This window comes from Clupea harengus, chromosome 13, assembly GCF_900700415.2.
Source record: "Clupea harengus chromosome 13, Ch_v2.0.2, whole genome shotgun sequence".
Lineage (NCBI taxonomy): Eukaryota > Metazoa > Chordata > Actinopteri > Clupeiformes > Clupeidae > Clupea > Clupea harengus.
In genome coordinates, this window is record NC_045164.1 from 14711307 (window position 1) to 14725343 (window position 14037).

General features: G+C 44.6%; 1 protein-coding gene across 1 annotated transcript in view; it reads left to right on the forward strand.

Moving 5' to 3' along the window:
* The window catches only part of lrmda (leucine rich melanocyte differentiation associated), a 203515-nt gene that overhangs the window by 135061 nt on the left and 54417 nt on the right, over positions 1 to 14037 (forward strand). The window contains exons 4-5 of the mRNA XM_012838421.3: positions 1181 to 1320; positions 3951 to 4077. Of these exons, the coding sequence (XP_012693875.1) occupies positions 1181 to 1320; positions 3951 to 4077 (267 nt within the window). The remainder of the gene's footprint in view (positions 1 to 1180; positions 1321 to 3950; positions 4078 to 14037) is intronic.

The following is a 14037-nucleotide window of genomic DNA, read 5'->3' on the forward strand; positions in this document are numbered from 1 at the left end:
TTATTACCATATGGGGGGGGGGGGCACTTAAGGGAAACAATACACCCATGCAGATCTGCCCAATGAAATGAACAGTTTTTGAGCCACGAGGACCTCTAGTGGTTGAGAGTTTGCAGCCAAAGGCACTGTACAGCAAACAAGGAGTGAGGTCCAGAGCGAACATGATCTGTCGGCAGAACACTGGAAGTTTGGATTAGAACCCCAAAGGCATTAGTAAAAAGACAAATTATAAATCTGTTTTTCCTTGAACATGTGAACAGCTTATAGTCGTTTATAATAATCGTTTTAGTGTATATGTGTGCATAAGGTGCAATTATTGTGTGTAAAGGCTCTGTTTATGTTTTATACTTGAGCTCTTAGAAAGTGGGTGTTTAGCATCAGCTGCTTGTTGATTAGTCTCTATGATGTTGCAGAAATGTTGGTGTTTTAAGAATAAGTTTTACAGTGTATGGTATCTCCCCTCTGAATACCCACCTATCTGCATGGCAATGACACGCACACACACACACACACACACACACACACACACACACACACACACACAAACTTCCAGTTTGTGAGTTAAAACCCCGGCCTCCTTCAAGAGCATGTCAGCAGCTCCATACCAAAATGCTGTTGTGAAGTGGTGGGCACATGCTAATGGGGCAATTATTTACATCCTGTAGTGGCACGGTGCCATTTCAACTCAAGTGGCGCATTAGTGCTGTTGTATTTTGACACTTTGGGAGCTCAATTTTCCAATGAAGTGAATGTATTAGTGATGAATGTGCCCGTGAAGTGGCTGTTTGTTTCCACGTCGGAAAAGTTTCCATGGCTCTGGGATATTTTTTTAATTTTTTTTTTATTTTATGAAACTACAGGGCATCCATCATTTTGTCAATGTTTTTAATGATCTGCACCAAGCCACCTAGGAAATGAAGAAAAGGAACACCGGGGCACAAAAAGCAGCTAGATTCTCTCAGCATATGCCAAATCCCCTGCCTTAAATGTAGCCCTGGGTCGGCCCTGAGCACAATGCCTGCTGACATGCCTTTGAGGGCGGCGCTACGTGCGACAGCCCTGGGCTTTTAGGGTAGGGGGTGTGGATGGGTGTGGAGAAGGAGGGAGGGCTGTTGTGTGCGGGGCAAAACATGCTAATGTAATTAACAGTGCAGAATCCTTGACCCTCGACCTCTGACACCTCACTGATATCGAGGCTCTGCTGGAACATTTGACGGAAGTGGTTCCCTCACTGGAGTACCTAAGCCTGCTGGGAAATGAGGCCTGTCCCAATCAGCTGGTGAGCTTGGACAAGGACGAGGACGACTACCAGAGATACAGGTGAGCTTTGTTCGATACGAGACGAGTTTTGTATTTTGCTTTTAAAATGTCCCTATTGGCCCCCACCCATGTTTGCTCTTCCACATTGTAGAGTGTTTGAAGTCTGTTTGATTATCCATCATAATGTCATCCATTCATTTTCTCTCTTGCTGGTGATATTTGTCTGCAGGGTTTGTTTTGTTTGCTAACCATTAATATTTTTTGGATGAACAGTTATTGCGCAGCACGCAAGTGCTGCTGTAAATCATACCACACAGAGGGCTTTTATTTATATTATTTATCACCACGCTCTTCTCAAAGGGTTGTCTGCCCTGCACTCCAGTTGGGTGGCGAGAGGAAAGAGCAGAATTCGATTTCATGAGTGAATTGTGATCACCACAAATGAGTGTTTTGCAATGCCGCAGTACAAGCAGAGATGATGCATTAATTATTAGGCCCACTACTTACAGGAGCACACTGCCACGCTCCGTAACCACATTTGTCAGCTTTTCAATGCCAAACACGATCTCGGAGGCAAGAGGGGGAGAAGAAAAGTGTTCCTTTGTCTGTCTCGAGCGGGAGTGCATTTCTCTGGGAGTCTGTGTACAGTATTAATCATTTAGCGTACAGATGAAGCCTAAATGTGCTGGCCCAGCCCGCGCTGCCTCCCATGCTTCACTTCATCCCGAGGAAGGGCATTCTTCCGGTGATTGACAGCGTCTGTGGATTTGTGATGTAATATTCATAATGTGTCACGGAGTAATACATCAAGTGGAGCACGATGCAGATTTCATGTCTGACAAGGTTAGGCAGCGCGTAGGTCATGCCAGGACCGGCCTTGGGCAGCTGAGAGCCTCGAGTGTGTTGGGCTGCCCGCCCGCCTGCCCGCCCGCCTGCCCGCCCGCCTCTCAACGTGCCAGTGAAATATTGTGCCGCGCTCTGGGCTCCTTCAATTAGTCAAATGAAATGAAAAGGCATAAATACACGCGTCTGGGTTTTTACCACAGCCCCTAGCTCATCCATCATTGTTTACTTGTGTGGGCTGCAGTCTCCGGGAGAAATACAGCTGGAGCCGGCGAGGCAGTGACACCCGTCTGCAGTGAAGGATGGACGTCCTGCCGGGGAGGAATGCAGCCCCAGCCCCTACCCCAGCCCCAGCCACTCTCTCCTCTGGCTCATGTGTTTAGCGAGCCGCTCCACTGACGTTATCTCCTCGCCCAATCTGTGTTTGGGGAGAAAAGAACAAAGAGTTTGATGGACAGTTCCCGCCCTCAGGGGCCAGAGAAACAACACCTATAGAAGTGTGTGTTGATGCTTTCACACCTACACTCACACACGCGTGCACACACACATAGATACACACAAACAAACAAACAAGAAAAGCATGTTTTTTTTAATTGGAACATTGGTTATAAGACATTTGCCCGAAATTTGAATTGCTGATAGACATTCTCTTGTATAAATTCCTAGGTACATTTTGAAATGGTATGTTCGCTGATTTTAGCATTCAAAATGACTTGTTGTGTTGTTGTGTATGAGCTGTAGGGCTCTAATACTTGTTTATTGGAGCACATTAGTAGCAGTGCCCTCTAGTGCAGTTGTACTACTACCCGAGTTCAAAGCACATTTTTCTCATCATAAAGATATTTTTTTTACCTTAAGCCCCTGTTTGCAAATCCAGTTAATTTTAACCATAAACATACTGTAACTTCATACTATAAATGATCAATTGTCCTAATGAAAATGAACAGTATACACAACACAATAATGGTAGTATGCAAAGCTATGCTATGTTAAGTACTGTGGAGAAGAAATCAATAATGGGTCCCTGTCCTACCCAGCCCCAAACATGGCTCCCCTCTCCAGCGATGCGTTGGTGTTGAAAGGCGTGCCAGCGGTTTCTGCTCCCTGCCTTCATCATTGTCATCATCATCATGCATTTGTCACAGCTGCGCGGTGCATGAGAGCGCTGTCTGCCGAGCGAGGCTCTGTCTCTGTCTCTGTCTCTGTCTCTGCCCAGACTCCTGTCTGTTCTCACCCTCCACTTAACTGCTGTCTGAAGTTCAGTCCTGACACGCCGCTTCCTCCATTTCAGCGCCGCCTGTGAAAAGAATCTGTTGTCATCTCCGTATTCCTGCCATTATCTTATGACATTTTCTCCCCTTACCAATGAAAGATATCTGAAAGCCGGAGAAAGAGAGCTGTGATGCTGCCAGAATGACAGGCATGGCAGCTGGGGTCTATGTTTTTTATTCTATTTATATATATTGTCCTTATTTTTATCTTACTTTGAAGGTGATTACCTGTGAACAGATATCATCACTGGTGAGGTTTTTGTATCAAGTAAACAAGTTTTCATTTTTAATTTCATTCAAGCACTGTGAACATTTGACAAATTGAAATCAGTGTCAGTGAATTTACGAGCTACATTTTTTGTGTTATAAATCCCTGGTGAAAGTAGCAAATGTAATAATAGATACAACTATTGTAGCACAAGGTTCAGTTTTTGATCAGTGGTATACATTTTTATATTTGTCATACATATTTATTCAGAGGGAAATGTCCATGTTAATCAGATATGCTGGAAAAAAAGAGCTTTCTAATTGAAACACACCGTGACGAGATTGTGGTGGTGTTGTGTTGTTTGACAGATACTTTGTGCTGCACAAACTACCCAACCTGAAGTTCCTGGACAGCAGGAGAGTGACCAAAAGAGAACAGGAAGAAGCCATGGCCCGGGGGTCCTTCATGAAGGTGCTCAAACCCAAGAGTGACCAGGTACCTTACCACTCTGTTGACTCCAGAGGTTAACTCTTGCCTGTTAATGTACAACACTAAGGCTTTGGACACATTCTTCAAATGGAAGATTCCCCCTAAGGGTAAGCCCCTTAATGTATGTGAAAGTCGCCTACCCTCTCCTAATCACCAAATGGGTCACCCAGACACACCCCTCCCACCCCTACTGATGGGTATCAGGAGCTCTAATGGGGGGGAGCAACCACAATCCACCTTTCTCTGCACAATGTCACCCCCCCTCACACACACACACACACACACACACACACACACACACACACACACACACACACACACACACACACAAACACACTCCATTGTTTGCACTTGTCTAATTGTCAAAAAAGCGCCCTTCAGAGTTTGTGCTGGCTGGCATGTGGTTCTTTTTGAAGCTGTGGCACTGTGGCGGTCGGCAGCCGGGACGGGGAGGTTCTCTTTAATGACCAGCGCCTGACCTCATTCCGTATGCATGAACCCAGATCAAAGGCGACGGCGCCTGTCCTCTCGGCCTTGTGTCGCCAGGCGTGACAGCCATCCAGATCAGGCCGACAGCTCACGTACACGACAGTCACAATCGCTTAATTATCCTGCGCATTCGCAATTATTCCTCTCTCTTTCTCCCGCTCGGCCTTTCTCTTCACAATTCACTCTGGCCTTTTTTTCTGCTTTTTTTTTTTTGTGTGTGTGTACGGTGAAGATTGTTTGAAATTTGCTCGACTTCCTCCACCCCGCAAGAGGGACTGAATGAACAGCTTTAGTAAAGATTTGATTTCATGTAATTGTGCAGTCATAAAATATTTACACTGCGGATCATTTCAGAATCCTCCCAAGAGCCCTTGCGCTGGATTTGGGGAGGTAAACATGGATGTAGAATGGCAAGAACAAAAGCAAACATTTGACAGTGTGAGTGTACAGTAGGAATAGAGAGGGAGCACAGTGAATTTTATTTGCAGAGAATATAATACTCAGAATATGGCAAGTGTCAACCATGGGTGTCTTATCTCTGAATCAATCAATCAATCAATCAATCAATCAATCAATCAAATAAATAAATACATGGCTGGAGAAATACATAGCTAGAGAAATGTATTTAGCTTGTAAGTCTCAGCGTTCTGATATATAGGACATAAGTGGTTTAGGAGAGTGTATGATATCTTTAGCGTCCCACATCATGCTAATAGATTCGATCAGACCACTTCTTCCCCGAATGCTCTGCGTGGCTAGTCTTCCAGACAATGCCCGTCTTTGTTGGCTCGCTTCATGTGCGAGAAAGCCGGCCGATGCTCCGGCATCCTGTGATCGCGCCCGTCCACGCAGCTGTCACGCCGGTGTTTCCGAGGAGCTTGTTTTGAGCTAGATGAGACGTGATGTGGCAGCCATAACAAGCTCCATGGGGCGTGTGTGCGCGCACTCCCCCTAATTGCCTTCATCATTGTCTCTGATTGTCTGCTGACCAATAGTGCAGGTCACCAATTAACAAGCTCCGCCGACAGACCCGCCACGCAACCAGGGCTGCAGAAGGATGTTGGCATAATTCGTTATTTGTGTTTTCTTTTATGTGCCGTCCAGTGGGGTGTCTTCTCTTTCTGAAAGACAAGACAGCCTACTAGCAGCACTTGCAGCAGACTGTAATTAGCTTCGCTTAAGATTCTCTCTCATCATGAGTTCAATACGCAGAGGACTGTGAAAAAAAAAAAAAAAAAGACAAAATGGTGGCAAGCATATTGAGAGCAATGGATTGATCTTGGATGCTGTCTTTGTTTTATGTTTTATTCTATAAGACAAAATATGTTTTTTTCTTTAATATCTTTTTGGTTTGTCTTTGAAATCAGGTTCTGCATGGTCTACTCACTTCAACATGGTTCTGCGCCACAAGCGGCAGTAAAATGGAAACTTGGATGATTGCTTTAAGATGATGATTTTCTAATACTGCACCCATACTGCAGTTGAGCATCGGAAAGATTTGATTCCTTTGATCATGAGTGCCTGTCCTTCAGTGAACAGTGTGCATTAGTGCGCTGCTACGTGTGTCACATAAATGACCTCAGTGTGTACTGCATGTAATCTCATCCAGTGCATATCAGTGTGGAGGAGCCTACTTCAGCATGTCCATGAGAAGAGTGGCTGAATATGAGCTCCAGAAGGGGCTGTGCTGAACTTTTGAATCCTCGCCGCATCAGCCCAGAATGAAGTGTGACCATGCTTAAAGCTGCTTTTCAATCATGGCTACGGCGTGACACTTCATCCTTCCATATGGCTTTCATAAAACTCCAATACACTTTAATACAATATGAATACCATAACTATTCTAACCTTTTCCAAGTCTGCTAAATTACATCCAGAGTCCTTGGTGTAGAAAACAGTTTTTTTTTTTTTTTAAAAGATCTTGTCATCTAAAACTATTTTCAAATAGGCTGATCCCGAAGGCTGTTGCTCATTGCCGTATGGAGTAAATACACACAGATTAGTTGATTTCATCGCGGGCTAGGCAGAACCTTATCAACCACTGGACAGCTGAAATGTTTTGAAACACAAGCACCTTTGCAGTTTAGCTCAAGGAGACATTAGCTGTGGCATGCTGGAAAGCCTCTCTACTCAACATTGATTTTCCTTCCAGCATGCACCAGTGGCCCCTAAACCTGTATATTAATGTAAGTGGTACAAAATGATCTGTCTGTAGGCTGTTGTCTTTAGTTGCTGTGGGCTTGATATGACGGAAGCGAGGAAGGTCATTTCGTAGGCTGTAGTTACGAGGACAGCATAATTGGGCCTCAGTTATATTGGATTTCTTGGGCGGCAAAGGAGAGCGATTTGACCAATGGGGGAGAGGGGATAAACAAGTACCTGGAGTAAACAAGGAAACTCAAAAATGGTATTTAAGTATTCTTTCTCTCTCTCTCTCTCTCTCTCTGTCTCTCTCTCTCTGTCTCTCTCTCTCTCTCTCTCACTCATTCTTTGTCTGTCTGTCTTTTAAGGCATGGTTAGGAGCAGGAAAGTGGAAACCCTTAAGCTGTATTTTTGGGAAATTGGGCGTGCAGGAATGCCATAATGTGATAATTCTCTTTGAGGACTTGGAGGTCATGGAATGTGATGGCGTTAAACCGCATGGAGTCGCCGGGCTGCTTTCGGAAAAATATATGTGGTGAAGTGTGGGCTAGTTCCCTAACTTCCTCTGGAGGTACCATGAACCGTCTGTAATGTTGTTAAAGACTCTTTAGTTTAACTGGTCGTGTCTGTCAAAACACCCTGACAACACTTTGGCAACCTGTGCAAGCACGTTTTTGTTCTTCTTGGCCTCAGCCGCTCTGCAAGAACCACGGGGGTTCAAACCAAATGAATATTTCACTGACATCAGCATGTCAAAAGTGTTTTCCTTTTTTCTCGTCCCGTTTTTTCCCTTACAATGGATGAAGTAACCTTCTCCGCTCCCCCGACCCCCCTTACAGAATGCTGTTTGGTAGCTACGTAAGGGTATAATGGTGCCTGAAATGTCAGTTAGATTAGGCTTGGATGAAGCATTGGACGTGACTTTCTTATTGTGATACCGACTTTCTCCCACATCCTCCAGTGGGTAATGAGAAGCAGACGGGCCGGGCCGGGGCCCAAGCCTGAGCCCGGACGGCCTGAGCCAACCCCAAGCTCCCATCGTCTCTAGTCACAGGCGCAGGCCTCTCCCCCCTAATTGATGGTGGCACGGCCAGGAAAGTTATGAAGGGGGATCTTTTCAGGACTTCTCTTATTGTTAATCTGCTTTTCATCGCAGGGCGCAATCTATATCAAGACAGTGGACCCACGGAGGAATCCTTCACTCTGGGGGCCCTGCGGATGATGGCTGCTGTGTTTTCCACTTTATTAGGCCAGGGGAAGTGAGATGGACAGACCCGTATTGTTTTTCTTTGGGCTGTAATCTCTCTTGTATAACTTGTAAAGCTTGTTGCCATATTCATCTCTTTGCTTGAGAATTATGAGTTCCCCGAAGCGTTTCCAAAATAATAAACAGCCGGCAGAATGGCTGTCCACAAATGTGCCTTCAGTGAGTTTGCTGAATCATTTCACAGGATAAATCTTTCCTTGGAGACAAAGTCATAAAAATATCACTCTCAATGGGAAGCAGGAGCCCTGTGAAGCAGATCACTTGGAAACAAAAGTTTATAGCCATTTCTTCAAGACAAATTTACCTATACAGGCCAATCTTGTTTTGCTGCATGACTTGAATAGTACTTTAAATCAGCGTAGATCACAAGGGCAGAATTATTAATTGGGTGCTTGATTTAAACACTCCAGAGGTCTTTGGCTCTTTACGTGCACATTAGACGGAGGATAGTTTGTTGGAACTGTAATTTAAGACGCTATTATTAGCAGTTGTAGAGGGAGAAAAATAAAGTTAACCGGTGTGCTGACCTTTGTAAAATATTAAACTCAACTAAGCAATCTCACATGCTGATAATGTAATAAGAGCTATGCTTGCCTCTACTGCACATGGTTGGAGCAGCTCTCGGACATATCTGTGTTGCCCAGGCACCAAGGTGTCCCAGGAGCGAGTGTTTGCATTGAGGCTGGAAAATGCTGCCGTAAGTGATCTGGCAGCTGGAGGCAGCAGGTCACCACGAGGGCACCGTCCACAAACACACCCGCAATTACAGGGAGTGACTCATTGTGTCCACATAAATCACATGACATTGCACATCATAAACAGATAGTAAAACTTTAAGGCAGATTTAATTGTTAGTAATAGATGGGAGATTGATTTATGAACGTGTTCAAAGCGAAATGATAGGGGCATGTGAGCTCAATGTCACATCGGACTCAGAGAAGAAGTGATATACATTTCAGCCTGAAAACAAACAGATGTTTTCAACTATTTTGCGTGAGTGTTGCCAGGCTGATAATTATGGCTAAGCGGAAAATATGGGGACATTGCTATGCGAGTGGTCTGGTATTCGCTTTCTGTTTTGTCTTTTGTCAGTTGCTGGATTTCGTAGCTGACAAAAAATGGTCTCCGCCTTATAAGCTGTAATTCTGTAAAGCTCTGTATCATACTTGATGTCTCATTTATCATCATTACCTCTAATGCACTCAGGGTTTTGTCACAGCAAACAAACTCGAAAGGATGGTGTTACAGAGAAAGATTTGAAAGACTTACTGCAGATTTAATTCTGCACACTTGCTTGCTTTAGCATCTGTTATTGGTTGTCTCTGAAAAAGCCCCATGAAGATCCACGGAAAACACGTGATATCCTTTGGAAGCAGGTTTGCCCACATGTTTTGGGCTGCCCTATCAGTGTCTACTCAGCGCTCCAAGAGTTAAAAGCCCACCAGCAGTTTTTTTTTTTTTTTTCAGTGATCACTGTAGTTTCACTTCAGTTCCAATACTTATTAAATTATGTTTTTCCAATTACAGAGCAGAGACAAGTGGCTCCCAGAGCGTCAGTCCTCATTGTTTAATTACGCTTTAACTTCTCAGCTTCCCTCTGATGATGCTAAGATACTGCCAGATTAATTAAACACAGATGGCCTATTTTGGAGGGCCTCTGTGGTCGTGTTGCTGCTCGGGATGCTGCCAAAGTTTGGGTTCAGGAGGAGCCAGATCATTAGGCCTACTTAAAATAATCCCGCATCCAATTTGATCAGATAATGCTAATAGTGTCACTTTGAATTATGCACAAGCAAATGTGCTAGCGCTGAAAAGCCTTGTTGTTTTCTGTTTTTAAACAGACTGAACACGAGACATAAACTATGACTTTTTCCGCATGAATTCCATATGAAGAAGATAACTAAAAACGTTTTCACTGTCAGCGTTTGTTCTTTCAAGCTGTTTTTTTTTTTTTTTTCATGGCACAGTATCGCTGAGTCCTCATGTCCTTAGTCCCAGCAGACAGACCATCAGCTGAGCCCTCACCACCCACACATCATGAGTCACAACTAAAACAAACTTGCAATTTGTGTGGGTTTGCCTGCCATAAACAAACATTCAGAGGTGTCTGTGTTTAATGAAGTGAAAAGAAGACGGTGTGTGCGCATGAAGAGAAGTGACATTAAAAATTATATTGGATTTTGTTCTTGCCCTAAGAGAGGGGAAAACACAACTTAAATCTCTCTAACACCTCGTAACACACCATCAGCGGCGATTAAAACGACAGAGTGAAGTTACGAGAACTCCGCGCAGCTCCGAGGAGTTGTTGACTCGCCGAAAGACGAGGTGGATGCCAAATGAAAGTCGCCCCATTCAAGTTAGTGCTTACACAAGGCCTCTTTGTGGTTTTCAGAGCTTGTCACACACGTCAGGCACGGTGAGGGAAAAAAGTATATTGTTTCCAGCACTTGGATTCCTTTCCCTCAGACATCTGCCACTCCGTAAAGATGATAAATTCCTGCCTCATTAGCCAGGGGTGTGGGATTACAGGCTGACAACACATTAATCACTCGCCTCTGTGGCAGGCCCCACTCGCAATAGGCATTGTTAACAGAACTTTTCTAATATGTCACTCTCTTTCTGTGACAGCCCATAATCAATCATCCTGATTGACAGAGCTGATAGATTACACTATTTATACTTTGTGTAATGAAAGATAGCGTTTCCACCTACTGTCATGCCTGAGATGATGATAGCCCCCAACTGCCGAATGGGAACACATATGCGCAAGAAAGGAGAGAGGGGGAAAAAGAGAGAGAAAAGAGAAGTCAGACAGACCTTGGAGAGGCATTGTGAACTTTGAGCAGACAGTACTCTGCGACTTTGGTGGCTGGCTTTCTTTCTGTCAGGGGTGGCATTGTTTGGGAAGGCGGTGTAGCTTTAAGGAAGTCCTCACGCCGACGGCGCTTTTGTGATCTGTTTCACTGTCGTCGGCAGGTCATGTTCAGGCAGAGAAGACTGCTTTGTGTACCTTTTGTGTTTCGGTTCTGTGACCTCATTGTTGAAGTTGACACGTTTTTTGTGCAGTTTGTTCATACGAGAAATGGAAAGAGAATTGCGCAAACTGCTCTATGCTAGCTAGAAATGTCTAACAGTCTCTATACAGTATTTACCCAACATGAAATCCTGAGAACACATTTTTTTCTTTGCTCTTCGTGTGGTGCTATTTGCACTGTGATTTCTTTGTGTGTGCTGGGCTCATAATAACAGGCCTCTCACAGGTGCTGGATGTGTTAGCACACAGTGCTACGTGTGTAGCTTTTATATCCAGAAGCACAACGCTCTTCAAAAGGGGGAGAAAGCATGGAGGATCCATCTTGTGTTTGACAACATGTAAATAGCAGCCTTTTGTAGTGCTGCGGCACCCTGTCAGGAAATGAGTTAGCTTGGCCATATTTAAACGAGATAGGTGATTTACTCACGTAGGTGGCACTAACCATAGCCGGCAGGAACCCTGTTCCCGACCTGCCTTTGCTGGCTGTAGAATTCAGTGACATTCTCAATGGATTCTGTCAGCTGTTGGATTGAATTCTCTGCCCATTGTCTCTCTGCCTGGGAGCACATTGGTCAATTATTTCTGAGGCTGTCAACACAGCAAGGCACTGTTATTTAGTCTGTGTTAACTTTGCATCATTAATACACCATTTCGACAGGGAGTAATACACCATCCACGCCTGTTATTTGGGTCTCAGCAAAAAATAACCTTCCAAAAAGTTTGACCCCTGACCACCTTCACTCTGCCATCCATCTCCTCCCATCCACTTCCTCCTGTCTTCCTGACTTAGAGGCAAGAAGCAATAGCTGTTGACAAGGAGGGATTCAAAAAACGGCAGTTGTTTAAAAGCTACCTCTGTGCTACGGAGAACACAAATGTGTATATTTAGAGCTTATATGATGTTTTTTTTAGGTTATTTGCTGTCAATACACATAACTCTCCACCTGTCATCCCATGACGACAACTTAATACATCTTAATGCACCTGCGGTAAGTTTTATGAGATCTGAGAGAAAGATGCCCGTCCAACATCCTGTTAAATAATCAGCAACACTTAAAGGTAATATATATGTCGCTGCTGCTTCCATTACCCAATTGCATTAGTCAATTAATATTTCATTGTTTTACGTGACAGGGATTGACCGAACCATATTAGTTGTGTGACAGCATTGACTTTTATTTGCGTTCAGTCGATTGACCATTAAGAAGACCTGTGATAAATAAATAGGCTGTGTGGGTCCCGGGGGAGAGATGGCGGTTGAGTCTGACTGTGGGTGCGGTTAGGAGTCCGGGGCAGGTGGAATGGACGAGGATGAGGAGTTTAAACTTTAATCGGCTTCCGATAAGCCAAAACAAAAGCGGCAAGAAAGCGTTTTAGCCGCTGGATGATTAATGGGAAACCGGATCACGTAAAGGCGTGTCGTGGAGCGGGATGTGATTAGCGTTTGACAGGTACTGTAACAACATCTCGCCTTTTCTTCTTTCGTTCTTTTTTTCTTGTCTTTTTTTCTCTTTCAACAAGTCAGAATGCTTCATAAATAATGTTCCCAGGGGCCACCTGCAGGTCAGGAGGGGGGTAGCCTGTCAGAACAGGCAGATCTGGTGCCTGTGCTGGTGTATGTGGCTGAGAAGGTTGGCCTGTATTTGAGGTCTGCGTTGGGCCACTCACTGAAAGAGCCCAGGCACTAGCTTAGACTTCCCCCTCTTAGGGCTGAACCCCTCGGCCTCTAAGGGGGATTAGAGGGTCCACACTACAGGCTTAACTTGTCAAAAGTGTGGTGTGTGGTGTGACTCACTATGAAGCGTTTATAAAGACCTCACTTCAAACTGTATGGATTGCATAGGAATTGCAATGGCTTGGTATAACATTGTGTGGAATGGAGAATAGAGCACTGTACAAAGTTGCTGTAATACTTCACCGAGTTGAGTTTTCTGAAGATCTTTTTACCTTCTAGTGGATTACTGGGCTGGGAATAAGACTTCAGATTTACACTTGAAAGTCACGTGAGGAGTTGTCATTGTCTCAACTTTCAATTTCAATGAGTTGTTATCATTTATTGTGCATTTCCTTTATAGACAATAGACCTCAGTGCTATGAGTACTTCTCTCTATCCATCTGGAGAGGCCTATTCTTCAGTCTCTCGTGTGTGTGTGTGTGTGTGTGTGTGTGTGTGTGTGTGTGTGTGTGTACATGCCTGTGTGTGTGTCTGTGTGTGTGTGTGTGTGTGTGTGTGTGTGTGTGTGTGTGTACATGCCTGTGTGTGTGTGTGTGTGTGTGTGTGTGTGTGTGTGTGTGTGTACATGCCTGTGTGTGTGTGTGTGTGTGTGTGTGTGTGTGTGAGAGGAAGAAAGAGAAAGCGGCTCCAGGCCTCAGTAGGAGCGCTGGCCTCCCACTAGATCCCGGTGTGCTGTGGGGTTGGGGCTCAGGTCCCTGGGGTCAAGTGTCACTCACAGCACATGCAGCACATGCATCCCACACACATGCACCGGCTGAGCACATGACCCCCGACCCCAAGCAAGCCCCCCAAGCAGGAGTGGGCAAGCAGGCAGCCGTGCTAGACAGTGTTTAAAGTTTAAAGAGTTTTCCTTTTTTCAATCTGTAATATGAATACAGAGCATGACAAAAGGAGAAAAGTCTTTCAAAAATATGGATTAGCTCGAAGGAAAAGCATACTAGCCCATGTTTGGATCGCGTCAGTCACATCTTGTTTCGTAATTAACCGTGTGCAACACAGGTGTGGAGAATGGTCTTGACTTCTGACATTAGTAAGGGTCTATTTATATCGGCTATATGACCTTCTGAACACCGGCGTTTGGCAGTTAGCTGACAGATTCATGGATGAGCTGTCCTAAATAAGGCTGTCACACACTTAAGTGCTTGAAACTCATCCAAAGTGTCATAAGCCAAGGTCATTTCATACCGAGCCCACTGTCAGCTTTTGTTACGGAAATCTTGACCAGGGAATGTAACATCTAATGCAAACTAACTACTGTTGGATTAAAGGACTGTTTTAGTAGTACTGCTTAAAATGACA